Raw genomic sequence first — 27,286 nt, forward strand, 5'->3', positions numbered from 1 at the left:
GCAGCCTGAAATGGCAGAGGGAACCTGGGGCCAAGCGGTGGAGGTTGTCAGGGTCACAAAAGACTGACACTGAGGCTAAGTCACAGGCATGTTTATTATCCTCTGGAACATCGAGGTCTTCCCTTCCTGGGCAGTGTCCCAGGGGAGGGCCGACCCTCAGGAGGCAGCCACGCTGCCACCGGGAGCAGGCCCGTGGGGCGGCAATGTCATGGGTGGCAGGAACAACGCCTTCAGCTTGCCCGACAAGCTGGCAATCTCGGGATCCTGGGCTTCATAAGACTTGACCAAGCGGGCAAACTTAAGGACACCTGCAAGGGGAAGTGGAGCGTCAACCCACACCCCCAGGGGACAAGTGTGCCCCAGACATCAGGAGGGGGCAGCTTGAGCCTGAGTCACTGGTTGCTCCCCCTCTAGTCAGGGAGCTGTCTACAAAATAAGACACAAGCAGTCCTCTGCCCTGTGTCGTTTGGGTGAACCATTTCCAGGTCTATACCCATCACAACTGGATGGGATGCACTGAATGAAATATCCCAAAGCAGTGTGTGTCTCATGATCAGGTGAAACATTTCAGCAATTTAGTCCCAAGAACCTGAAGCATGAACATCCACAAGATCTCAAGTCTATAACCTGGACACAGGAGGGCCGAGGGCCATGGGCCAACTGGGCTGAATCAATAAGCACCTTTGGGGAACACCATGATCTCATCAAGGAAATTAACCAGCCAACCCTCCAAAAGAGACTAGCTAAAACACGTTGGAGGGGCTGCACAAGTGCACTGTCACACAGACATCCAACTAGAGCTATCGGAAGGGGGTTCCAGTCCAGCTCTGCTGTGACCTCAGGCACTTAGTTTACTGCTAGAGTCTGTTTCCTCATCTTAAAATGGGGTAACAGTATAATTACGGGTAACTGCAAACAGCATTTAAGACTTCGCCTGGCACAAGTTCACAGGAGACCCTTGGCTCTGCCCGCCAATTCTGTTCGTCAGATTGTGGCTGCCTCCGTGTGGCAAGATGAGGGAGGACGGCTCAGGGACCCGATGGATCGAGCGCCCTCTCCCGGACCCACTCACCCCGACCCTCATCCGACCCACCTTCCCCGTCGCAGCTGAAGCCATAGGCCTTGATAACCTCCTGCTGAATCTGCGTGGCCACGGGCAGCACGAATTGCAGCATTTTGCCCATGTCGTTGCACGCGTTGTCCCGAGCCTCGTCCATGCGCACGGCGTTCTCCGGGGCCGAGAACGCCTGGATGACCTCGGCCAGGACCACTGTGCGGCAGATGCATCCCCGGGTAGGCGTCAGAGCATGGCCGGCGGGCCCAACCGAAAGCGCAGGGAAAAGGGCAGGGAATTAGTGGGCTGAAGCCATAGTAACCCGATAAACTCGGCCTAGATTCCCTCGCTCTAGGGGCAAGGACCCCTTTTGGGGGAGAGAGAGAGATGGTATCCTGTGCCCCCATTTCCCGGCGGCACAGCTACACCTCTCGCTCCGTACCCTCCGCCCGCGCCCTTCTCCAACAGGAAGCCCACCCGGTGGCTAGAATGCTTCTCACCCTTGGCTTGCTCGGCACTCAGGGCCGCAGGTTGGGCCGAGGCGGACGCCATAGGGTAACAAAAGCTGCACGTGCAGCCGAACCAAGGAAATGCACGGAAAAAACGATCAGCCTGCTAGAGCGACTCTCGAAACTGACGGGGGTGGAAGGGAAGCAGCATCAGCGGCAGCCGGAAGCCTCGCGGTGCAGCGAAATACTAAACGCCAAAATGCCTTAAAACGAGAGATGACCCAACTGGACTCGATGCCGTTGGGGGGGGGGGGGGGTGGTAAAAGAAAAAAATCTGAAAACGAAAACCACTCCTAGAACCGAGGTAGCTCTATTGTTAAAAACGTATTGTGGAGGGGGTCTTCCGGTAAAAACCGGAAAACCTGCTAGACAAATTCTAAAAGAGCTGTAACACTACAGGAAGTGGCCTGGAGAGAACATGGGATATCCATGAACGCCACTATTGGTGAGGGTGAGCTCAGTGTCGCGTTTTCTAATTCTGATTGCTGTATAATCAACGAGGGACACTATAACTTTCAGAAGGAAAGATAGGGGAAAAAGAAATTTGTTTATATCATCCGTTTCTAGAGTTTGTGAACATTTGACTCGGACCTATGCAAATGAACCCAAAGCTGATTGGCTGGGAAAGCTGGTCACACCCCCTGCAGTTTTTGAGAACGAAGTGATTCGCTGCAATAAACGCTGAGCGCTGAGGCGGCTCCCGTGCTTGCCTAAAATGGCCTTGTGCAGGGGTGTGCGCTCCAAAGTAACGCCCTCCAATTTCTCTTCTGTTCCACACGTTTGAAATGGTCACCCACTTCCTCCTCAAACCAAGGAGTACTTAAGAATCCAGACTTCGAATCGCTTTAACCTAGTGGAATTCCGCCCCTGCACCTCCGCTTCGTAACCCTTTTTTCAATCTATTCGACGGAAAGGATTCTGGACTCCGGTGGCTCCTAGCTGTGGGGCCAGTGGCAGAAACGCCTCCAAAGTCTGAGTGGCTTCCTAGGCCTGACCCTGTCAGAGGCGGGCCTGTCCTTGGCCTCCAGCATCTGGACTTCCCAGCCTTGCGACTCAAGAGGGGACTGGCTAGCTCCATAGTACCCCTCCAGCGGAGCTAGGGCTCCAGGGCCCTTGGCTCTTCCGAGATCTCCTCTCCAACTGTCCAGGGTCGCTACACCCACTTGTGTCCGGTTCCACAGCCTTCTCTCCAGGCACCGCTGCGTAGTCCCCTATGACCACCGCCCCAACTCCGCCCCCACAGCCCGCAAAGAACCAGTCACAGCCATCTTCCTGGGGAGTCGTGAGGATGTTTTTGTTTGGTTTTGGTTGGGATGTTTTTTAAAGAGCGTCATATAGATATTTATATATATAAATTATTAATGTCGGGGAAGGGCAAGGGGCATACATCGCAGAAGGGACGCGCGCACGGGGACTGGGGAGGGGCGGGGGCAGCACACGATGCTACGCAAAACAGCCACATCTAACAGATGAAATAATCACACCAACGGGGTGGGAGGGGCAGTGGCCACCAGGGGTTGGGCATGGGGGAGGAAGAAAGCAGGGGGACAAGAAAGAGGGACCTGGTCCAAGATACTGTGCGCTTTCTGCCCCCACCCCCCACCCCCACCCCTGGCCACCTCCCCACCTCTGCATACCACAGGAGCCTTGGCCTTCCATCTGTCCCTTCCTCCCTCCCTCTGCCCAGCTGCTGAAACCCTGCAAATGAGCAGCACCCCTCCTCAGCCGTGGGTGGCAGGCTGGGAGGGAGGCCTCCGAGGTCCAAATGCAGGGGCCATGGGTGCTCTCTTGATTGCAGGTTCTACAGTGGCTTGTCGCTTTCCTTCTTCAGGTGACTGGGTGGAGAGGGGATGCAGAGCAGAGGCATGAGACACCGAGGTCAACCCCGACCTGGCCCCTCTCACAGAGGACTGTGGAGGAGGAGCTCCCTCCCCCAGAGGCCAAAGGCCAGCAGTGCGCTGCCCACACCCCATCCCCACACCCCATCCCCGGCTGGCTAAGGTCACACCCCCTCACCCCTGGCCCAGGGGTGTCCCAGGGTACCTGTAGTAGTCCTCCTGGGCAGGTAGCGGCACACTGTGCAGCGGGTGATGGGCGTGAAGCCACTGCTGCTGCTCCAGCGCCAGGCGCTGCAGCTCAGCCGACTGCGCGTGCATGGCCTGCAGCTGGTGAGCTGCCGACATCGGGGCAGAGAGGGAGGCTGGCAGGTCCCGGTACGGAGCAGCTGTGGGCAGGAAGGGGGGGGGGGGGCCCATTACTGCTGGAGTCCTGAATACTTACTCTGGGCCAGGACAGAGCTGGCCACCTTACAGACAGAGGAAACTGAGGCTAAAACAGGCAAAAGCCAGTCCTGGAGAAGATCCAAACTTCCGCCTGGCACTAAAACCTGTACCTCTCTTGGGCAGGGCCTCAGCCCTCCTTCTCCTGTTCTCAGCTCCTATGGTTACCTCCTCATCCCTCCCCAAGCCCAAACAGGCTAATCCTACCACCCAGATTCCTCCTTTCTGCCCTTCTCTCGTTCGACCTTCCCCACCCCCAACTTCCATCCTTACCAAAGAGCTGGTGACGAAGAACTTCGTTCTCGTGCAGAGGGTGAGGAAGAAGGGGGTTGGGGAGGGTCCCAGCTGGGTAGGGGATCCGGGTAAGGTGAGACCCTGAGGCCAGGGGGTCAATGAGAGGGTGCACCGAGGCAGAGGCTAGAGGGTAGAGAAGAGGAAGGTGTCACCAGAAGGCAGGTTTGGGGAAAACCATGCATTTGGGTGAAGGGATCCAAGCCTGGGAAGAGATGGACAATCAACACAGGGAGACCTAGTGAGGAACAAAGAGACACAATGGAAGAACTAAGGGCCTGGTGGGTGGTCAGGACAAGACCTTACTGGAGTAGGGACATGTGGATGGCAGAGAATAGGAGACAGCAGTTGTCAGAGGGGTCTGAGGAAAAGGAGAGACATGGACTGCTTAGAGGAGATAGGAAGGGATAGAAGTTTGGGAAATAAGACAGGAAGAGAGACGCGGCTAAGAGAGAGAAAGCACAAGGGAGCCAGGAAGGACTATGACTGTGAGGCTAAATCCGGCAAAGTACTGGACAAAAGGAAATACAGCAAAAGGATAGTAAATAAAGCTCATTAGCACCTATGATAACCCCAGTCAAAGCTATAGAGCTGTTTCTGGAAGGTAGGAGGCCTGGAGATGGGGAAAAACATGAAAGACCTCCACCTGGGAGGAGAGAAGATGGCAAGAAATGATAACAGAGTTGAATTCAAAGGAACAAGGACCCAGGTATGGGGTGGGGGGCTGTTCTGAGGGTAGAAAGGTGGTGTTCCCCCAAAGGTTTCCTCTATCGTGGGTGGGATGCTAGACTGTGAAGAGGGGCGGGGTGTGGGTTATTACAGTCTCTGGGGCATGAAGAGATGGGGGATGACAGGGAGGCCAAGATCAGGGGAGCAATCCCGGGAGAGAGGCTCATGCCAGACTAGAGGAGAGAAGTCTTGGCCTGAGGAACAGAAGACCCAATTACTTGCCAGGGGACAAGAACGCAATGAAGACAAAGAAGTAGGAGTCTCACCTGCATGGATGGCGTCCTGCTGGTGGAGGTGCAGGTGGGAGTGGATGTGGGAGTGCTGGTGGTGATGGGGGGTCACATTGAGCATCTGCAGCCGGGCCAGCGGGTCATTGCCCAGAGCTGCCACCCTTTCTGCATGCTGCCTCTCGGCTGCCAGACGCTCGGCGTAGGACATGTCAGGCCGCAGGGCTGGACCAGCTGCCAGCGCTAGACGTTCTCTCTCCAGGGGCCCCAGGCTCGGATGAAAGGGGAAAGGGTGCAGGCCGGGTGGGCCAGGCTGCAGAGCCAGGCCCCCATGTCGGGGGAAGGGATCCAGGCCCGGCCCAGGGACCCCATGTAGGGGTTCCAGCTCACTGGGCTTCACCTCAAAGCCAGGCTTGAGGCGGTCACGGAGGTCTCGTTCACGGGCTTCCCGCTCCCTCTCCCGGGCTGCTGGGTCACTGCTGTACAAGGCCGGGACATTGTAACCCAGGAGCCCCGGGTCCACTGCTCCTAAGGGCACGTAGAATGGATGGTTGCGATTGCCGGGAGACATGACGTGGGGCCGGGCGTATTCACTGAGCGTGCGCAGGGCTGGAGTGTCAGGACCCAGGTAGGGGGGCACTGTAGCCACAGCACTGCCCGGCTCAAATGGAGGGCGATGGGGCACTGGGCCGAGAGATGGGCACTCCACTGGAGCCCGGCCCTCCTGAGCCAACTTCTGTGGGATACAGGGAGAAGCAGAGTCAAAAGGGCAGGTCTGGTAAAATGTGGCTGATCCGGAGCTGCTCAATTGTCTCGGCAGCTGAAGGCCAAAATGCGTCACCTTACTGGAACTCAGCCTAGTAGGAATTTCCCTAAACCTTCTCCTGGATATTGGCTCTCCCTACCATCCACAGGTACTCTGATCTGAATTTGCCTCCCCCACCCAAGGGAGGATGCAAGGAAGGATTCCTCCCGCTGGAATCCCTGGGTCTCTATTTCCTGGGCTGCCGTGCTTCCTCCTGTCGGACAGGGGGCGCAATGACCTCCCCGCCACCCCCCACCCCCCCGCGCGGCGCAGAGGAAGGCCAGAAGGCGGACGGCGCATGTGGTGACGCACCACGCTGCGTTCCAGCTCGCGCTCCTTCTCGCGTTCCCGCTCCTTCTCGCGTTCCCGCTCGCGCTCGCGCTCCTTTTCTTCGCGCGCGCGCTGCTCGGCCTCGCGCCGCACCTTCTCAACCAGGTCGGCCCGCTTCTTGGCCAGCTTGGAGCCCTCCAGCGGCACGAAGTACAGGTCGCTGCGCGCGCACGAGTTAAAGCCGCGGTCCAGGTGTTTGTTGAACCTGGCGGGCGCGAGGGCAGCGCGCGCTTAGCCCCTGCGAGCTGCCCGAGCGACCCCGCGGTGACCCTGCCCCCAAACCAGCCCGCGCAGGCGGTGAGGGAGGCGAGGCCCCCGAGTACTCTAAAAGGCACCACACGAACGCAAGGTTCCCCTCTTGTCGCCTCTGCCGGTCTCTCCACTGCCCCTTCGCCGTTCCCCGTTCCAGGCCCAACCGCACCCCGCCCTGGCGGCTCACCTGGCTGACTGGCTGGCATGGCTGGGCACGTCTACCACCTTGGGAGGGGGCGAGGGGCTGCGGGCCGGGGGCGCCGGGCTCTCGGGTGTCTCATACTCTTCAGCCGGCTCTTGCTTGATCTGCGTGGCGTTCAGGGGCGGCCCCGAGGCAGGGGCCGCAGGTGGTGGTGGCAGGGAGGACAGGCCTGAGGGCCCGGCAGGTGGCAGAGGCCCTGGCCCCACAGTGGGCGAGCCTGGCTTGAAGGTCCCTGGGCCCGCGGGCGGCGAGGCGCCTCGGTAGCCGGGTGGGGTCCCTGTTCGGAAGGAGGGAGGCGACCCCGGCTTGTATCCCGGTGGGGTGGCTGTCTTGTAGGCCCCTGGGGACGGGGCTCTCTTTCCATACGGCGGGGGCCCAGGTGGGGAAGCTGTTTTATAGCCCGCTGGCGAGGAAGCCACTGTGGCAATGACAGTGGAAAGCGTAGCCGAAGAGGTGGTGACCGGAGGCACCGGTGGGAAGGGGTAGGGCGCTCCTTGGGGGCCCTGGGAAGGGGAGGGGTGTGAACATGGGTAGGATCCTTGAGAGGAAGAAGAGGAGTTGGAAGAGGAGGAAGAGGGTGGGGGGCCATTGGGGCCCGCTTGGCTGTAGGACACCTGGCTGTGAGGTGGGGGCAGGTGTGCTGGCCCTGGTGGGTAGGGCCTCAGAGACCCCAGGGAGGGCGACATGGCATAAGGGTGGGAATGGTGGGAGCTACTGCTCTCCAGGGAGTGGGGATATGCTCCAGGTGGAGGAGGCCCAGAGCTCCCATGATGTTGCTGTTGCTGCTGTTGCTGCTGCTGCTGCTGCTGCTGTTGCTGCTGTTGCTGCTGCTGCTGGTGGTGATGGTGATGTGTTGGGGCTGGTGGGTGGCCTGTGGACTGGCCTCCAGTGGAAGGAGGGAAGGGGCCTGGGTGGGCATTGCTGTTGGCTAAGAGACGGCCATAGGGAGGAGGTGGGGGGGGACCCTGGCTCCATACAGCCTGGGATGGAAGGGAGGGCTGAGTGTATTTGGGTGGCTGATTGGAGACAGACAGGCTTGTTGGGGGAGGGAAGGAGTGGGGATAACTGGGCAATGCCTGGGAAGCTGGGTACTGGGAGGCAGAGGAAGAGGAAGAACTGGAAGAGGAGGCTGCTGCAGAGCTGCTACCTGCAGACGAGTATGGATACCTCATTGGCGGGGCTGGGGCAGAAGAGGAGGAAGCAGGGGGCAGAGGATGGGGTGAGGGAGCAAGAGTGGGGCCCTTCTCTGGGCCAGGAGGAAGTCCACCCATACCCTGCCCCATGGCATGGGGAGAGGGCAGATGCCCAGGTAGTGGCTGGGCCCCCAGGCCAGGAGGAGAGGCTGATGCATTGTTAAGGGGTCTCAGAGCAGGTGGGGGAGGCAGGTTTGGTGTCACATGGGGGAAGGTGGCTGGTGGTGGAGCAGAGGGTAGGCTTCCACCACCCACTGGAGTGTTAGGTGGCTTTGTTGGGGGAGCACCACCAGCCCCAGAGCTTGATATTGAAATGGGGGTGGTGGGTGGAGGGTGCTGTTTACCCCCACTAGGAGCCCCCACTGAAGAGGCAGCCCCTCCTCCCTTGGGACCCATTGGGGGTCCAGACAAAACTCCTCCGCCAGTGCCCCCGGGGTAGAGCTGTGGGTGAGGGGGAGGGGCCCCGGGAGGAGCCTGGAACATTCGAGATGGAGGGGGCTCCATGGGAGCATGATATCCAGAGGGTGTCACAGAAGGATGGGGTTCGAAGCCAGGCTCTGGCTGTCGGGGGGTGCTGTCTGGCGGTGGAGGAGAGGGAGGAAAGAGTGGAGGGGGGTGGTAGGGGCGGGCTGGGCCCTGGGACAGGCCAGAAGATGAGTCGGAGTCATTCTCCACGCTTCCAGGGCTGTAGATGCTGGGGGACGTGCTTCGGTTATCCTGGTCAATATCCCTAGGGTCACTGCTGCCATCATCATTGAGGCTTCGCCCATCTAAACTATCCAGATCTGAGGGAGACTGTGGCCGAGGGAGCTCCTGCTGTAGAAAAAGGAGGACCATTTTTTTTCCCTTTTCTTTTCCCTCGCTTCTCCGAGATTTGGGGCCTCCCTTGCACAAAATCACATCCCCCTCCCAGCACACCACTGTACGACGTGATGAACTCTGGCTCCAGCCCCCCTCCCTGCCACGTGGGGATTCCTCCACTCTCCCCACATTCTCAGCTGCACCCTAGCAGCCACTCTTGTTCCCCTCCTTGTAAAACTCCATTCTTTCCTCAAGTGTCCATCTCAAGCACCATCTCGCTGTCCACAGCTACACCCAAATCCTCGTCTTCCACCAGCTCATATCCGCCTTCCTCTCATCTCCTTCACCCCCTTAACTACACATGCCAGAAACCCGTGCTTTTTAAGAAGACCACTCCTTACGTGTTTTCCTTATGATTTATTCCTTCCACTAAGACCTCTCACCTTTAACCTCCTCTCCAGCCCCCTCATGAAAAGCAGGACCTGGAAAAGGAGAGGCTAGAATCCCTCACACTCTTCCAGGCCCTTTGGCCCTGCCTGGTCATCTAGTGGTCTGGCTAAAGCCCTAAAAATCCATCTGACACACTATAGACAGGACTCCTTTAATAAGCCCTAGGATATGACTTTTCTCTCATGTCCCAGGCGAGATTAAAGTAGCAATCATGAAGGGAAGTTTTTGGGAAAGCGTGGTCAGAAAATGGGTGAGGATGGCTGCAAGGGTCACCCACCTCGGTTTTGGTCTTTTTTGGTGCATTGGTCTCCTCACTTTCACTTTCTGAGATCTCCTCACTCCGGCCCTGCTTGCTGACCTTTGGGGTGGAGGCTTCCTCTACGCGGGCCTTCTGTTAGAGAGAAAGAAAATTCCTTTCTCCTACCTCCCGAGCCTCCACAGTTACTCTCTGCCAGACAGGAAGTTCCCCCACAACACACACACATACACCGTCAGCCCCAGTGCCTGGGCATCCTGTGGGAGGACCTGAGGACAGAATACCTTGGCTGTCTGCCTAGACTTTTCGGCTTTGCCATCACTGCTGGACGTGCTGACCCCTCCAGGGGAGGCCCGGCCCCTCGATCTCAGCTCTTCCCGGGGCCCAGGGGCCTCTTTCTTCCGTCCACTCCTCATTGACATCTGAGGGAAAAGGAAGGAAGCAGACAATGTAGGTTTTTGGTTTGTTTTTTTTGTTTGTTTTGTTTTGTTTTTACCTAGCACCTAACTTCATGGCGTGCCTTATTTCTATTCTTTCTCTCCAGGCCCTCACTGCTCCCCACCCCACCCCGGTTTCTCTGCCCCTCATCTGCCCCTTTGTGGCTCTTATTTTAGCTATTACTCACTGAGTCTTTATTCTGTCGTGTCTTCATTCTTCAGGCTGTGGAGACCCCATTCTCCTCTGCCTGGGCAGCTGAATACAGAAACTTCTCTGCTTCACCCCAAGTTCCCCACAGCTGTGGCCTGGGAAGCGGGAAGCAGGATCTCCCAAGTTTCCAGTGTAGGCCCCTGGAACTTGCAGGATTTGTTTTCAGTGAAGCCTGTTAGAAAAAACCATCAGAGGGGCGCCTGGGTGGCGCAGTCGGTTAAGCGTCCGACTTCAGCCAGGTCACGATCTCGCGGTCCGTGAGTTCGAGCCCCGCATCAGGCTCTGGGCTGATGGCTCGGAGCCTGGAGCCTGTTTCCGATTCTGTGTCTCCCTCTCTCTCTGCCCCTCCCCCGTTCATGCTCTGTCTCTCTCTGTCCCAAAAATAAATAAAAAACGTTGAAAAAAAAAAAATTTAAAAAAAAAAAAAAGAAAAAAAAAGAAAAAACCATCAGAGTCTCCAAATTGGGGAACAGAGTCTGAAGGCGATACTGTTGTGCTTAGCAAGGGGCTTGAGTAAGTGGCCCAACCCTAGGCCTTTGGGCTAAGAGGTACAACCCCCATAAGACACTGCTGGCTCGCCCCACGGGCTACCTCAGCTATCTACACATGAAAGAGACTCTGCTCACATCATCTCTTTCAACTCTGGAGAAGGCAGAAAACTCAGATGTACCCTACCCATGCACTCACATTATTCTACCCTTCCTGATACCTGGAAAGTATCTGTGGGTACACGAGTTCCACAGAGCCTTCCCAAGGAGCATAAAGAAATGTAGCTGAGGTATGAATTTATTGAGTGCTGTCTTTATGTCATGCCCTTACACAGAGTTTCATTTAATATTTACAACCTAACCCTGCAAAGTAGGTATTCTTATTTCCATTATACAGAGGAGGAAACTGAGGCTCAAAGATTGAGACTGTGACTTGCCCAACTTCGTGTGATGAATACACAGAAACCAGTGACAGCACCGGAATCAGGCCTACATCTCCCTGACTTCAAAGCCCATACTATTTCTTTTAGACTTTGCTATACTCTCGTCAGAAGTTGGTGGGGTGAGTTCTCAGAAGGCCTAGATCAGTCCCAGAGATATGAAAAGAATCTTTTCACATCAGAGTAGGTGGGAGAAGAATGCCCCATTCTATAACACAAATGCACACAGTCCTACCAATCCCAAGCCCAAACCTAGGTACCCCCAAAGTGCAGAACTTATTTCTGAGAGTCTCATGGAGACCTTCCCCCACCCACTTCTAATGCCTGGGTTCCCCAAGGCTAGAAAGTCAGGACTTTCATTTTACCAACCAAAGTAGTGAAAATCAGTGAGCACTTAATACAAATTTACAAACTGGTAAACCTGTATTCCCACTTGGTTTAGACAGGGACACATACCTCCTCACAGCCTATCTATCTCTGTACCTATATCTATAGTCAGCTATTTTCCTTTGTACTTGTTGGTATTTCTTGCTAAGGGTCAGGTCTCCATATTACTGGACCATAAGATCTTTTGAGAGCAAAAATGGTATCTTCTCACTGTTTTCTTCCTTTCTGTATCTCCCACTGATGTCGCGTATATATGCGTGCTCTGTTCCGTTCTTCTTCCTGGCCTATTGACTAACTTCAGTAGGTCTTTTCAAATAAAATGTTGCCCGACTTTGGTGGGAATGGGGTAAACTTACCCAGCTATTCTGAGTTACAAGGCCTGGCTAGGTAAATGGTATTATCACAGTATACTGCATATTTTTCCCCAGGAACACAGAGTAATTACTTCTCCTTCACCTCCAGTGAACCCTAACTATTCACACTGAGACTGGCAAGGGGGGGTAGGGGGCAGAGGGGGGTTGAACCTAACCTTTCCAGGAAACTTAATAATAATTTACTTAGAATCATAAAAGAGCTGGGACAGAGCTTCAGGTCTTCTGAACTTAGAACTAATGCTCTGTCCGGTAAACCAGCCACTTTTCTTCAACTACAACTACTACCGCATTTTTGAATTGTTGTGGAGATCAGTTTTAAATATTGTTAACCTCCAAAAATCCAAAGAACAAACCCGCTGTAACAAAAGAGGAAAACAATCTTAACAAAAGCACAGCCAGGATTACTATGTGTGGCTGGTGTGTCTTTGCCAGCCCCTCTAGAGGAGGGTGCCCATCTCTCCTTTCCATCCCAGAACCCATTCACCAAGTCCATTACAGCTAGGGGATCCAAAAGGTCAGAGAAATGCACGAATGTAACTGAAAAACACAGCAATCAGTGTGCCCCTCCCCCTACTGCAACTGTTTTAAACAGCTGAAATCTGATAAAATTAGCAGTGAGTAGCTTTGAAGGAGAAAAGCAGTCATAAAAGCATAGGTAATCTCGAGGGAAAGGAGTGGCAAGGGGAGAGGAATTAGGGTTGGGCCATATATATGCTTCTGAACTCGGAGCATGCTTCAGCATCAACAAGGTGAACCATACTCCATCTAGCCCTAGTAGCCAGTCACTATAACTAATATTTATAAAGCACCTACTGTGTTTCTGCAACACACTACACACATTCCCTTTCATGGCCTTACTGCAAAAGAAGAAGGATAAAGACCAGATTGGGGAGATGCAAAAGTGAGAAATAGGGAAAGAGTCTCTAAGAATAGGAGAATAAGGGAGAAATACAAGAAGGATGTCAGAGGGAATACACAATCGAGGCATAAGGCTTTCTGGGAAAGGCTTGCAGGGTGAATTTCAGGATCACTGGCCCAGCCCCCATCATCATTCCAGACCTGCCAGACTAACAAACCAGTCCAAAGTGACTCCTAGATAACAATGCGGCCCAGACCAGCAGATAAGTCTGCAAGCATTAGTCTAAGCCTTCTTAGAACCGGGGGAGGTCAGAGGGGCCTCAGAGATCATCTTATCTATAACCCCTTCATCTTACAATGAAGCCAAGGCTCAGAGAAGTGACTGGCCCAAGGCCACAGTTAGAGGTACGACCAGTACCCGACCCAGGTATGTTGGCTCCTGTTCAGAGTATTTCCACTGCACCAGGCTGTTGCACAGCCCTCTCGCCTGGGCCACCCTCACATGAGATGAGCTTGGAGAGCCCAGCCACTCCCACAAGGTCAGAGAAGCAGAAGGTCAAAGGTTAGTGGATGGAAGGGGTCACTGTCGTGATAGTCTGGGAAAGAGAAAAAGGGAGACTTGGGAAGGGAAACTCAAGTTTAAGAAAACAGAAGAATATCAGTGCAAAGAAACAAACAACTGTATACTATATACAAGAAGTCCCTAATAATAAGGGAGGCAGAGGCCAGAAAGAACTACCAAAACCTGGTGTAACTTGAACAGAAGCTTTTCCAGCTTCCCACCATGCCTAAGGGGAGGAACTTGGAGCGACGTCTATGACCGGCAAATAACATGTCTACCTGTTCCAACAAACTGCTTGCCGGAAGGCGGAGGACCCCCTTGGGAACCTCCTATTCACCAGCAGCACCAGAAACACCTTCCAGAACCCAGCTAAGAGTACCAAGGACATAGCCAAAGGCTGAGGTCCAATCAAGATTCTGAACCCCCACCTATAGGACATCCCACTGGATCGTTGCTATGGCAACAAAATGGTAGAACCTGCCCCTCAAGAGTCTATCCCAGGAGTCCATCTGCCAGCCACTCCCCCTCCAGTTGCCAAAGCAACTCCTACCCTCCAGGAGCACCCCCAGGGAAGGGAGCTTAAGAAGAGTATCTACCCCAGTAGAAATAAGCCCATGCACAAAGAGAAATCTTTGAGCTCAAAACAAAAATGAAGATACCTCCCCCTTCAGAAACCCCAGCTAGAGGGGCCGTGGGTGCTCTGGGGACTTGAGGGTGGAGGTCACAACTTGCCTGGAGTGCCTATAAGACCATCCAATTCTCTCCTTTTCTACCCTCTCAGAAACCCTTTCTCCCTAACTCTCCCTTCAGTGTTCCCATCTTCCTCCTCATAGTTTTAGGGGGACCAGAGCACTGGGCACCAGTGTGTCCCTCTCCAAGAAGGAACCATGCTGGGGTCTGGAAAAACAAGGTCAGAGGTTACCTAAAGTAGGGGAAAGAAAATAGAGTCACAAAGGCATCCACTTCCCACTTGAACCCTGTAACACCTCAGGTTCTGCTTCTCAAACGTGGACCTCTCCTTGGTCCCTTCAGAGCCTCCGTTTCCCCAGGTTCCATTCTCCTCCTTCATCAGCTACGACCCTTCTCTTTCCACCTACCACACCCCTTCCCCATTTCCTACTTCCCTTCTACACCTAGCACCCCCAACCCTGAGTTCTGAAACCCGGGTTTTGGGCCTTTCCCTGGAGCCCTAATGCCCCACCTCGCTGCCATATCTCCAGTCCCTTTTTGCCTTCGCCCGAAGCCCCCTCGCCGGCATCCCCCTTTTTCCTCTAGCCACCCTCCACCTCGGTGCTCCTCTTTTGGTCCCGGGGTCCTGGCTACCCTCGCTGCCCCATCAGCCCTCCTCCTGAGACCCTCCCACCTCCCTCCATCCACCCGATCCTCCGGGTGCCCTGGCCCCCATCCCTCCTTGGGGGCCGGCCCCACCCCCTGAGTCCCCCGGCCTCAGGCCGGGCAGAGCCCGCAGTGGGGGTACCGGATCGGGAAAATAACAAATGGAGGCGGCGGCGGCGGCGGCGGGAGGGGGAAACTGGGAGGGGTGGGGGTGGGGAGCCGCGGGCCAGAACCCGGGCGGGCCCGAGGCCCGGGTGGCAGCAGATCTTACCTGGTCGTAGCTCGGGACGGCTGGCTGGCTCCGAACGGGATCCGGGGCTCCGGCGCCTCCGGGGGGCGGCGGCGGCCGCTCCCCCGCCCCCCTCTCCTCTTCCCGGCTTCAGTCGCCGCCGCGACGGCGGCGGCGCCGGCCCCGACCCCCCCGGAGGGCGGCCCCCATCCCCCCTTTTCACCCACCTGGCCCCGATCGCCCGCCTGCCCCCGGAGCAGACCCCGATCCCCGCTCTCGTTCAGCCCCTCCCCAGGCCCGCCACCTCCCCCCGGCCGCCCGGAATGCCCGGGCCGCGCCGCCCGCCCCCGCCGCGCCGCTCGCCCCCGCGGCCCGGCCGGCGCTCCGAGCTGCTCTGACCCGCCGCCTCCCGCCCGCCGCCCGCGCCCGCCCCGCGCAGCCCGCACTCGCGCGATCCCCGGCCCCCTAGGCGGCCTCCGCCCGCGGCCCCCGCCCCTTCCCAGGCGTTCGTCCCCCTCGCCCCCTCCTAGCCCCTCCTCGAGGCCAGCGGTCCCCCCTAAATGGGTCCCGGCCCGAGGCCCCGGCCCGACGCGGGGCTGCGGGCGGGCTGGGCGGCGCGTCCGGCGACTCGCACAGGAAAGCGGACGGCGAAGGGAGGGAGCTTGGGAGAGGGGGATGGGAGAAGGGAGGAAGAGGGAGAAGGAGGGAGCGCGGAGGAACGGAGGAGAGAGGGGCCAGGAGGGAGACGCGAGGGAGGGAGCGCGAGGCAAGCTGCGAGGGGGGAGAGAGGGGGATCCGGAGAGGGGGAGGCGCTGTGCGAGTTGGCCGAGGCCGGCCCAGGGGGCTGGGGCGCGGGGAGGGGTTCGCTGAGGCTGAATGTGGGGAACCAGACGACTAGGTGGGAGGGGCTGTTGGTTGTCAGGGCCGATAAGGGGAGACTGGAGAAGTTTGGGGACCAAGGGGTCTGTGGCAGAGGGGAAGTGGGAGGTTGTGGGTGTGTGGCAGAGACTGGTCTAATGGGGTTACGTTGGGAAAATGGAGCTACATGGGGGCTCCGAGGGCAGTGAGGTATGTGACAAGGAGGGATGGCTAAATCTTGGGGTGACAGCGTCTCTGGCAGACATGTAGCTGGAGAGGTGGGGGGGGGTGATTATGAGGGAGAATGGGATGGAAGTTTGGGGTCATGGGGAGGGGAATAAATTGAAAAGATGGAGACATTGACATATAGGAATATGGGTTTTCTGGATTTGGAGGTGATTCTAATTTGGAGGTGATTCGTATTAGGAATATAATAAATGTAAGAATTTAGGGGTGATGATGGAAAGCTGGAGAGAGTCGAGTTCAGAGACGGCAGCATGGAGAGAAGTGGAAAGGTGAAGAACCTTAGGAAGGTTTGAAAGAGGTGGGGCCGGATGCATATTCTAGAGGGACTGGGGTACTGGGTGGCAAAGGAGGGGGTAAGACACTGGGATGGCTGGATTCTGGGGGTGGGGGGTTTCCAAGAGAGCTGAGGAGGGTTTCAGTTGGCAAGACAAAGGTGGATAGAATGGGGGGGGGGGGGGTGGGTAAAGAAGATTAGAAGGAAATGTAAGATAAACAAGGCCTTTGGTGGCAGTATGGAGGAGGGAAGACCAGAGATGAGGAAGACAGTGGAGATGGAAAGGGAAAGCAGTAGAAGGAAATGATAGAAATGGGGGAGAGCAAGCCCCAGTGTAGGTAAGGGATTAATTTATGGGAATGGGACACCATCTTCTTCAGGCTCTTCTGTCTGGTGGTGTCTACATTTTCCTCCCCAAACCTGTCTGAAGTCATCACAGACAGTACTCTTGGCCACAGGGAAGGGGTCAGGTGGGGATTAGGCTCACCGTGGAGCGAAATCCCTAGGGGCCCTGGTTCCCCAATCCCAATCATTCTACTATGGAGACAATCCCCACCCCACCCGCAGACCACAGGGTCTTCCTTCAACCCTCCCAGCTCTCCAGGCAGCCATTTCCAGTCTCCAGCCTAAAGCCAACACTTCTGCCCGTCCACCACCAATGTCTTCTAGGCTGTCTCCCTGGCCCCATACCAAGCAGCAACATCTCCCAGGACAAAGGACACCAAGACACTGGGTGATTTTTGGCAGCAGAGATTGGGAAGGCCAGAGAATGGGAGGGAGGCAGGCTGGGAAACTGGAAGAGCTGGAGCTGGAGCCTGGATTGGGAGCCCTTAATAGCTCTCCAGTTTTGGGGTGGGAGTAGGGTATGTATGGGGCCAAGCCAGCTAGAGGCCAAAGATAGGCCCTGAATGGCAGGATCCCACTAGCCTTCTGGGAAGGATGGAGGCTGGCTCTGTAGCAACTCAGTGGAATTAGCCTCATATTTCCTTGGGCCAGGCTCGGCCAAATTCTGGGAATACCCGAAGATTTAAACAGATTCTAAAGCACTGGGGAACCTGGGCAAGGCTTCCTTGGCCTGGGGATGAATCACCACTCTTTAGCTTTTTGGTTTGCCACTCACTTTTCTACTGCACGCTCACCTTCTGTATTCCTCAGGGCCTTCCACAGACCAGGCCAGCTCCCTGTCCCCCTCTCCCCGGTGATCCCTGCCCTCCCTTCCTCTAAGCCCTAGAATGGCCCCTGCTCCTTCTCCCCACCCCCCAACTTTGTTCCAAGGCTCCTCCTACTCGCTCCCCATTGCATTTCCTCTCTTTCTGCACTTCTCAGTTCAAGTCTCCCACTGGGCCCAGGCCCAGGCCCTTCCCAGCTCCCTTCTAGGCGGAGCTGCTCTCTCTAGTTTTTTAACCACTAAGGGCTGGGCTAAGATGGTGACATACCTGAGCCTAAAAGAAAAATGTAGGCCTACGTAGGAACAGAAGACAGGTAGAGTCAGAGAAGCCAGGGCCTACCCCCTCCAATTCTTCCCCTATCTTAAGACCAGGCTCACCGTTCAGCTTTGGGGTGCATCACACACACACACACACACACACCACCACCACCACCACCACCCCTCACCCCAGCCCCCCACAACCCACTGGTCTCCAGGCAACAGCACAAAGGGAAAGTGGAGAGAGGGGCCCGGGAGGCCCAGACAGAGCCAGCTGTAACCCAATCCAACCCAGAACCTTTGGGGGGGGGGGGGGGGATGGCTGCCAGAGAAGCCCACCTAGCAAGGAGGGAGGAAAGGACAGAGGTTAGGAAATGTGGCTCCAACCAAAATGGTCTTGGTCAGTCCAGGAGTTGGAGAAGATAGATACTGGGAACCCCAGAGAAAACTGAGAGGCACAGAACACAGTGTGCCCCAAGGGGAACAGAAAGGGGCGCCAGGAGACAAGAGAGAAGGGAAAGATGAGATGCCCCTACTAAGAGGCTTGGAGGAGCAGGGGCAAGAACTGAAAATGGCTGAGTATGTCAGGGACACAGGAACAAGAGCAGTGAAATGGGTCCTGCCCATACAGGACTAAAATCCTCTTCTAGTTCTGGAGTTGGGCAGGATGGCAGGGTGCCCAGGACCAGAACTCAGAGTAGAAACAGAGTAGGAGGCCCATAGAGGGGACAGCCTTGAAATTCCTCCCATCCCACCCCTAGCTCAGGGGGAGCCTGGTGTCCCACAGAACCTTGCCTCCCTCTAGTGGCCACAGCACCCCGTGTGGAACACCTACCTGCTGGGCTCTGCTCTGTATCCCAGCCCTATGAGAGGGTTTCTCTCCCTAGGTGGTTCCTGGGTCCCCATCTCAAAGTCAGTGCTCCACTGGAGCTGAAGGTTTATAGTGGGTCTCCGGCCACACACTGGGGCCCTACTCACAGGCCGAACCAGCCCTTGTGGTCCTGACTCTCAGGTTTCCAGGAACACTTTCTCAGGCCCACCTCCAAATCCTCTGGTACCATCCTTCCCTCCCCAGTTCCCCATCTTGCAGGGGGTGATGCCCACGCAGCGCTGCTGTGGCCCACAGTGGCCAGCAGCCCAGTGGAGAGAGGCCCAGTGGGGGAACTGCTCCAGTCCATAGCTTTATCCCTTCTTTGGTCAAGGCCCTATAGGAATCCAGAATGCTTTGGACCCTTTTTCCCAAAAATGCACACCCACACAATTTTTGACACTCCTAGGGATTCTTGGACTCCAGGTTAAGAGCCCTTCATTGACCTGGGTCCTGGGGCCAGGCTTGCTGATGAGAAGGCAGGGCCAACATGGTCCCCACCCAGCCAGGGAGGGGTAGGCAGGGCCATTGTCTTAGCCATACTGGTTGGGTTTCTTCATCTTTCTGTGTCCTCCCCAGCTCTGCTATCCAGTTTCACCAACTTCTGGGTGCTCCATCTTCTCTCCCCTCATACGGACGAAAGACTCTTCAGACACAACAATGCACTGTGATTCAGACTTTAATGGTGGTGCTCATTTCAACGCCACAGAGGTGGTGGCAACTGTGGAGCGTGGCACAGGGGAGTGAGACATTGCTCGGGTGCAGCTGGAGGAAGAACAGGGTAGCCGGGGCTGGGGGAGAGCTATGGGGGAAGAGTCCCCGGGCACACAGCCCCACCTCTGGACTGAGCCGGCTTAGGTTAAGGGCTGGGAGACACGAAGGAACTGATGACAGGTCCCTTTTCTGTTACCCTTCCCACTCCATTTTCAGCAAGACCTCCCACCCCAGGCCATCTCGGAATCTACGGCCACGTGAAGTACACACGCACACACATGCGATCTCCTCTGGTCAGGCCAGGTTTTGGCCCTGGAGTTGTGGAGAAACGCTGAATTAATGAACAAGACGAGTGAACAATAAATAAACAAATAAATAATTCACTGAAGTCTTCGGCCAGGCACGATCACGCGGCCAGCGCTCCCCTCCCCCTCGGCACTGCACACTCCCTGGCTCAGATGCCACATGGACAAACGTGTGGAAGCGGCAGAAAGCACAGTGACACACGGCCCCTCTCTCAACACGTCCCCAGCCAGCCCTGATGCACCTGTACACAGACCCTGACTGTTCTTCCATGGGGACTCCCTTATAATCCTCAGTCCTGTGGCCAGTTTTTGAGGAGAGAGAATAGAAAGGAAAGAGAAGTGGAGAGTGTGGAGCCCAGAGCGGGGAGAGCACAGAGCAGGTGCTGGACAAGCCAAGGAACAGAGCGACAGGTCAGCCGGGGTGTCCGGGGTGAAATATCACAGAGCAAGACAGGAAGAGAGAGGATCCAGGAGGATGGGAGAGGGGTTCCAGGTCTCCAGGCAAGTAGAGGGATCACAGCACGCTGGGATTGCGGAAATTATGTCCAGCAAAGCGAGCTTCGTCCCCCAGCTCTTCTTCAATTCTGGAAGGGATGAGCCAGAAAAGAAATAAGGACGCAGGAGGATTCCACTTCTCTTTCCAGGAGGCCCCTATCCTCTCCAAGCCTGTCACACCACCTGTCCCTGTGTCCAGCCCAAGCGGGGGCATCCCCTGGCTTCTCCACATGACCTGTGGGAGCCATCAATCAGGCCATGGGTAAACCCATCATTCGAAAACAAGTATTTTCTGGATATCTACTGTTCTCCAGGTCCTGGGTATCGGAGCTTTTAACCCTCTGGGCCCCGGGCTCCCATCCCCCAGGTTTCCTCACCTCATGAGCTGGTTGTACTTAGCCAGACGCTCAGAACGGCACGGGGCTCCAGTCTTGATCTGAAACATCCCCAAACATATGCAGCTCAGTGGCTGCCCCTTCACTTCCTGAAAGGAAACTTACACTCCCTTGACATTCTCCCGACACCCGCAAACACCTGGAAAGAGAGACCCACCCGACAGAACCCACCAATTTCACAAAGATCGCCCTTGCACTCACTTGGCCTGTGCACAGCCCCACCACCAGATCGGCGATGAACGTGTCCTCAGTCTCTCCTGAGCGATGACTCACCATGACACCCCAGCCATTCTCCTGAGCCAGCTTGCACCTGCAGCCATACATCAGCACTGACCTCCAGCCTCTCACACTGGGCACTCTCTTCCCAGCCCCAACATTGGTCTATGTCGAGAAACACCTGGCCGGGGGTGCCTGGGTGGCTCAGTCAGTTAAGCGTCCGACTCTTGGTTTCAGCTCAAGTCATGATCTCACAGTTTCGTGAAATCGAGCCCCACATGGGGCACTGTGCTGGCAGGGCACTCCTTGGGATTCTCTCTCCCTCTCTCTCTCTCTGTCTCTGCACCCCTCCCCGCGCCCCCACCCCCCCCCCTCCCCTACCGACTCACACTGTCTCTGTTCACTCAAAAATAAATAAATAAACTAAAAAAAACAAAAAACAAAAAACACCTGGCAGGAAGCTCTCTGGGAGGGGCACAGGGCATGGGGTGGAGGGGGCAGAGCCTGAAGAGCTGGGAAGGTGACTGTAGGTTCCCTGCTCTCTTCAGCATCTATGCCAGGACGAGGCTGGGAGCACTTGCCAGAGGCATCCTGTAGAAACAGGGGCCGGGTAGGGGAGAGCCAGGGGACACTCACGCTTGGATGGCTTCCGTGACTGAGCCGATCTGGTTGACCTTGAGCAGCAGACAGTTACAGGCCTTTTCCTCCACTGCCCGCTCGATACGCTTTGGGTTGGTCACTGTCAGGTCATCGCCCACGATCTGGATCCCTACATTGGCTGTGAACTTCGACCAGGCGGCCCAGTCGTCCTGGTCAAAGGGGTCCTCGATGGAGACCACTGCAGGGAGAGCAGGAGGGGCTGCTGACCCTCCCTGGGGTTTGCATCAGGCAGGAACACCCACCCTGTGATTCCCTGAAATGGATACATCCCCTGGCTAACTTAGCCTGCTCATCCTTGCTTCCCTGCCTCCGAAATAAGCTTGCCCTGACACTTACCTAGATTCTTTCTGAAAACCTTCCACACAACGCGGAGTACTAACCACTATGCGATCACGCCCGACACCTTCCGAACACCTTCCAAAAAACAAGGGTTCGGGATCTTTCTCGTAACCGCCTTTGCATTTTCCCACCTTCATTACCAGGAAGCTTTCCCTCTGTGCTATTCTAAATCCCTCATTTTGCATTTATGTCTTGCTCTGTCTCAGGGAAACGGAAACCAGCCTCCTCCCTGCAGGGGTCACAGCCTTTAGTGGGTTTGGAGAGGGTAGTTCAGCTCCTCCTCAGCCTTCCCATCCTACCCCCATAGCACTTCCAGCTCCACTCAGCATCTACAACTTCATCAGTCAAAAACACTGATAGGTACAAGCTCCCTGCTGGGCCCAGTCACCCTCTCACCATGACTGGTTCCTTCCAAAGCCCTCCCCGTGATCCCAGCCACTGCGGGACACACGACTTTAATTAGGACCGGAAGCAGATGAAACAGATTCACCATAGGTACCTGCACATTTACATTACATACAAAGCCAGCCCCTGCAGAAGGCTCTTTGGTCCCTGTCCTGGTTCTCTGGCTCTGCTTAGGACACCTCCACCTGGCACCTAAGTCAGTGCCCCACAAGGTCCCAGGCTGCCCCACACATCCCCGCCTGCCCCTTGGCCCTTGCGCTGCCCTCCCTCCCATAGCCCTTGTTCTCACCAGGATAGTCCCTGACAAAATCCTGGTAGAGGGCCCCCAGCTGGTCCCCAGTGATGTATCGGGAGGGATCAGCAGGAGACTTAAAGTCCAAGTCATATTTGCCATCGCGATGAAACTCCGAGGCAGCGACGTCCATGCCAATGACAATCTTTTCTGTGTAGCCAGCCTTGTCGATGGCTTCCTTCACCAACTCCAAGGCTGGGGATGGAATATAGTGGGATCACCAGCAGGAAGGGTGGGCAAAGAGGAATGTGAAAAAGAAAGAAATTCAGAGCCGAGGCACAGGACTGGTGCTGGGAAGAAGCCTGGCTACAATTGTTGTCAGGGTCATCCCAGGTCTGGGAAGAGCAGACCATCTTCTAAGAGGACGGAGGAATGGAATTCTGTTCGTAACAGGTTTTTTTTGTCAATAGCCATCGTTTATTATGGGCTATGTCACCTAAGTACAATGGTGCTAAGAGGGAGATACTGTTGTTGTTCCCATTTTACAGGCAAGAAAGACAAGCACAGAGAAGTTGAGTAAGAAAGATCACTAGCCAGTAACTCTTAAGTCAAGGTTCAAATGGAGGCAATTTGACCCCAGAACCTGAACTCTTAGCCACTTCCTGTTATTGTTTTTTTTTTTTTGTTTTGTTTTTTTAAGTTGAGAGTGGGGAGGGCAGAGAGAAAGAGAGAGCAAATCTTAAGCAGGCTCCACACTCAGCACAGAGCCCAAAGCAGGGCTCGATCCCACAGCTCTGAGATCATAACCCGAGCTGAAATCAAGAGTCAGACACTCAACTGGCCACCCAGGCGCCCCTTCCTGTTATTGTTTCTATTCACTATATAGCTCCTCCCACAGCAGAGAAAAATTAGGGATCTTAGAGACCTGAGAGGTTGGGGGTAGAAATGGGATAGACTCAGAATTGAATCCTTGCAGTACAGTATATCTCATCAAACTGAGAATCCTACAAAGTTCAAGTCCAGGATGGGTCCTCCATGTCACTTAGACCACCTCCCAGCATTCCCAGGGGCTCCAGTAAGAACTTACAGTTGCTAACAGATCTGGCTGGACAGGTGAAGACTATCCTCTTAGGCCTGCCTGTAAATGTGGCAGGCCCTCTGGGACCCACTCCCGGTATGGGTTCCTCTTTGAGCTGGCTCAAGGGCCTCCCACCCATACTCCTCAGGATCTGGGGAGCTGTGTGGCCCTTCCTGATGTCCAAGGACAGAGCAAGGCTTAAAGCAGGGAGTAGGGCTCCTGGCCTCACCTTCACTGTTCTCCAGGATGTTGGGGGCAAAGCCACCTTCATCTCCCACATTGGTGGCATCCTTGCCATATTTGTCCTTGATGACCCCCTTGAGTGTGTGGTAGACCTCCGCCCCAAGTCGCATGGCATCGCGAAAACTCTCAGCGCCCACTGGAAGGATCATAAACTCCTGCATGGCCAGCTTATTCCCAGCATGAGAGCCACCATTGATCACGTTGAAGGCCTGGGGGGCCACAGGACAGAAAAGTCACAGAGCACTTCCCTCCTCTGCCCCTGGGTTGTTAACCCAAGATCCCACACCTGCTCCAGCTTCCCAGACTCAAAGTCTCAAGTCTCCCTCCTTTCTCTTTAGGTGCCTCAATGCACTTCCCCCCCCCCACCCCCATCATTCTTCACAAGGTTTCATGCTCTCCCCCCACCCACCCCTGGGACAGGCACAGGCGTGGCGCAGTGCTCACCGGCACAGGCAGGATGAGGTCTGAGTTCCCGGCCAGCTGAGCAATGTGGCGGTATAGGGGCAATTCCCGCTCCGCCGCCCCTGCCTTACACACGGCCAGGGACACACCCAGGATGGCATTGGCCCCAAACTTGGCTGGGAGATTACAGAGGAAGGCACTGAGCAAAGTGTCCCCTAAATTTCCGAGCCCTTGACTCCACTTATATACCCCAAAAGGAGCCAGTAAAAGAGATCCCCTCTCCCCTCTCCACTCCTGAGACACCTCATCAGTCCTCTCCTGAAAATAGCAGGACACACACACACACACACACACACACGCTCGATTTAATGGGAAAGGGCAGACAGCTCCACCTATTTCTAAACATCTTGAGGCCAGACTGTCCCCTGCCAGCTCCCCCCCTTCACGCTGCAAAGTTCTTCTGTCTAATGTCACTCCCTCCTACTGTGGTTAAATTCTTCTTCTCTTGCTCTGGCTTTGAGAGGAGAATGGAAGGTGGGCTAGTCCGGACAGCCTTCCGACGGAAGTCCCCACAGCACTGGCCCCTTCAGTGCCCTGTCTGCTCCACACACCCGCCCTGCTCACACCTCCTCACTTTCTCCCAGCCCTGGCTTACATTTGTTCTCGGTCCCATCCAGCTCCAACATCAGGTTGTCAAGCTTCTCCTGCTCCACCACCGACAGACCCTGTAGACAGAGCCACCATCACCCCAGGCCAGGATGGAGGCTGAGCCCGAAGGCAGAGGGCCCCACCCCATTCCCACATAGGCTCACAGCTGGCTAGCAGCCAACCAGGTTTCTGTGAAAGCAGCCTGTCTGGATTGGGAGCAGGGGTGGAGAAGGAGTCTCCCCACACTCTCCTCGAGAAGTATGATTCCCAAGAGGAATCTCCCTTCTCTCCCTCCTCCCCTCATCCAGGATTGCTTCCAGGACCCTGGTCCTGCCCACCACCGCCCCCAGCAAAGAGCAGGCCTCACTGAGCTGATGAGGGCTGGAGCAATGGTGGTGTTGATGTGGTCCACTGCCTTCAGGACACCTGGGGAGAGGCAGAGAGGCCAGACTGGGTCAGGCTGGGAAGGGCCAGAAGTGGGGCGCAGGCAAGAAGGGGGCTGTGGACTGGTGTGAGGTAGGAGTATAAAGCTGAGGGATGGGAGAGTCTGGAAAAGAGAAAAGGCCTCACCTTTGCCCAAGTAACGCTGTTTGTCCCCATCCCGCAGCTCCAGGGCCTCATAGATACCAGTGGAGGCTCCACTGGGCACTGCAGCCCGGAAGAGACCTGAGAGAGGGACACGAAATAAGGAGGGACAGAGAAGGACACTACAGGGACCAGGGATTCCTTCAGCTTTCTAGCTCTAACCTATCCCCACACTGCTCCCTAACATACATACACACACACACACACACACACACACACGCACACACACACAAGCATAAGCAGGGGCCTCATCTGCCCAGTTGAGGTCCCACAAGTACAAGTAGGAACCCACAGATATGAAGCTATGCAGGCAGCACACATACGCACACACGCACACAGGTACACACACAGGCCTGCGGAGGCAGGATATATCCCATACATAAAATAGAATACAGAGATGAGCCTATCTGGGCTCCGCTGGACAAGAAGTATCCAACCCTCACATTCCAGGCTGGTGAACCTGGCCCAGCACCCCATCCCCACTGGGAATCAAGGCAGCTTCCCCTCCCTAGCCAGGGGAAACCCAGCCTGAGGGCTGTGGGAAGGCCCATGCCCTGCCCACTACCTTTGGCGGTGTAGAGATCCACCTCCACCGTGGGATTCCCACGGGAGTCCAGGATCTCCCGCGCCCAGATCTTCTCTATCGACATGATGGCTGAGTTATTGGGTGGAAGGAAAGGAAGGAGAAAGATAAGAGGTTTAGAGAGGTGGAGCCTGATCAGTGGGAGGGGCCAGAGACTGGGAGCCATGGGAAAGAGGTTACTGCAGTGGGTGGGGGGTGGGGAGGAGCTGGCTGCAGTCCCGGCTTTAGAAGGGATCCCCCCCACCCCACGGGGAGAGAAGGTCAATGCAGTGAGGAAGGGGAGGTCACTGCAGTGGGGGGCGGGGTAGGATCAAACGGGTGAGAAGGGAGGACACCGCAGTGAGGAGGGAGGGGCACTAGCAGAGGTTCCCTCGCCCCCCTCAGTAGCTCCAGCAGCAGATTCGTGGTGGGGTTCCCCCAGATCTCAGAGTGTAATGGCGGCCAGACTTGCATTTCTCCTTGTTGACAAAAGAGGATGGGCTGTCTGGGGCCTCTCCTCCAGAGCCCTCCTCCCCCGCAACCTAACACCCCCAACCCCACTCCAAGATCCCAGCCTCTCTCCTAAACATACGTCTCTCCTCTTCCCAAGAGATGGACAGTAGAGAAGTCTGGGGAGAGGGTCCTGGAGAAGCCCTCAGACCCTGGGGGTTGCAGCGGGGGCGGGGAGGGAGACGAGATCTGGGGGGAGAGGCAACGCTGGGCACATCCTTCCCCCCCCACCCCACGCCAGCCCCTAGACAAATTCTCCCCTCCTCCCATCCCTCCCCCATCCAGCGGCGAGAAGCAATGTAAAAGGAGAGGGGCAGTATGGGGGAGGAGGGGGAGAGAGGGGAGTTCAGAAGTCTAGGGATGCTGAAGAATGGGAAGAGAAGACGTTTCTCCAGATGCAAAGCCAAGGGACGTGCCAGGATAAAAATGCACAGCCCAGGGAGACCCCGAACTTAACGGCGACAGAACCGGAGGCGGAGAGGGGCCGAGGGAGAGGGGCAGGCAAGGGTGGAGTAAAGGCGCAGTTAGAAACAGGTGCGGAGAGGCCTGACGCCCAGATGAGGAGGGGGCGACCGCCACTAACCGAGAGGAGCGGTCCTAGAAGGCCTGGGAGGGAGGGTGCCTGGGGAGGTGCAGATGACTGAGCAGGTGCGCAGCGCCACGGGGCGAGGGATGCGCGCAGGCCAGGGGAAAGGGCGGGGGGCGCGGCGGCGAGAGGAGGGGGCCGGAGGGGTGCAGGGGCCCGCTGGGGCTTCACCTCGGGTCTGCAGACTCAGCCTGTGGCGATGGCGGTGGCGGCGGCGGCGGCGCGGAGAGAGCGGGAGTGGTGGCGGCGGCGGCGGCGGCTGCGGCTCCCGGGCGGCGGGCGGGGGGCGGGCGGGGGGAGGCGCCGATAGGGCCGGGCGGGCGCATGTGACCCGGAGCCCCCGATGAGTCAGGAGCCTCCGGCGGAGGCGCACGTAGGAGTGCGGGTGGGGGGCCTATGGGGGGCGGGGTGGGGGAGGGCGCGGGGGAGAGCTATGGGGGAGGGGCTAGGGGCGACCCAGGACCTGGCCCCCAGCACCCACGCGCGCTCACACCCACGCTCTGCCCCCCTCGAAGGTAACAGGCACAGCCTCACACCAGT

The 27,286-nt window shown here is 56.5% G+C and overlaps 4 protein-coding genes and 1 non-coding gene across 7 annotated transcripts in view; 1 reads left to right on the plus strand and 4 right to left on the minus strand.

Annotated features, from left to right (window-relative positions):
* Positions 1-27,286, plus strand: part of PHB2 (prohibitin 2) — a 127,276-nt gene that overhangs the window by 24,649 nt on the left and 75,341 nt on the right. The window lies entirely within an intron of this gene.
* Positions 77-1,963, minus strand: CUNH12orf57 (chromosome unknown C12orf57 homolog). The gene is made up of 3 exons (XM_019464660.2): positions 1,555-1,963; positions 1,094-1,270; positions 77-308 (listed from the first exon to the last, which is right to left on the minus strand). Exons 1-3 carry the CDS (start codon positions 1,604-1,606, stop codon positions 157-159), a joined length of 381 nt encoding a protein of 126 aa, XP_019320205.1. The 5' UTR covers positions 1,607-1,963; the 3' UTR covers positions 77-156.
* Positions 1,898-1,959, minus strand: LOC128775182 (U7 small nuclear RNA). The gene has a single exon (XR_008419825.1). It is a non-coding gene; the product is annotated as a U7 small nuclear RNA (small nuclear RNA).
* Positions 2,833-14,905, minus strand: ATN1 (atrophin 1). 3 transcript variants are annotated; one of them, XM_053895914.1, is made up of 10 exons: positions 14,742-14,905; positions 10,004-10,198; positions 9,663-9,800; positions 9,400-9,513; positions 6,664-8,684; positions 6,207-6,429; positions 5,129-5,825; positions 4,116-4,259; positions 3,607-3,787; positions 2,833-3,398 (listed from the first exon to the last, which is right to left on the minus strand). In XM_053895914.1, the coding sequence occupies exons 2-10, from the start codon at positions 10,028-10,030 to the stop codon at positions 3,365-3,367; spliced, it is 3,579 nt and encodes a 1,192-aa protein (XP_053751889.1). In that variant the 5' UTR covers positions 10,031-10,198; positions 14,742-14,905; the 3' UTR covers positions 2,833-3,364. The 3 variants fall into 3 exon arrangements, with proteins under 3 accessions (XP_053751889.1, XP_053751888.1, XP_053751890.1); XM_053895913.1 differs by having other exon boundaries at positions 6,664-8,687; positions 14,742-14,904; XM_053895915.1 differs by lacking the exon at positions 9,400-9,513 and having other exon boundaries at positions 6,664-8,687.
* On the minus strand, positions 19,035-27,046 carry ENO2 (enolase 2). The gene is made up of 12 exons (XM_019464661.2): positions 26,918-27,046; positions 25,654-25,743; positions 25,074-25,169; positions 24,871-24,929; positions 24,511-24,580; positions 23,898-24,031; positions 23,440-23,662; positions 22,190-22,387; positions 21,133-21,334; positions 20,482-20,590; positions 20,263-20,321; positions 19,035-19,974 (listed from the first exon to the last, which is right to left on the minus strand). The coding sequence occupies exons 2-12, from the start codon at positions 25,736-25,738 to the stop codon at positions 19,905-19,907; spliced, it is 1,305 nt and encodes a 434-aa protein (XP_019320206.1). The 5' UTR covers positions 25,739-25,743; positions 26,918-27,046; the 3' UTR covers positions 19,035-19,904.

This window comes from Panthera pardus, unplaced genomic scaffold (assembly GCF_024362965.1).
Source record: "Panthera pardus isolate Hobbes unplaced genomic scaffold, ASM2436296v1 HiC_scaffold_6, whole genome shotgun sequence".
NCBI lineage: Eukaryota > Metazoa > Chordata > Mammalia > Carnivora > Felidae > Panthera > Panthera pardus.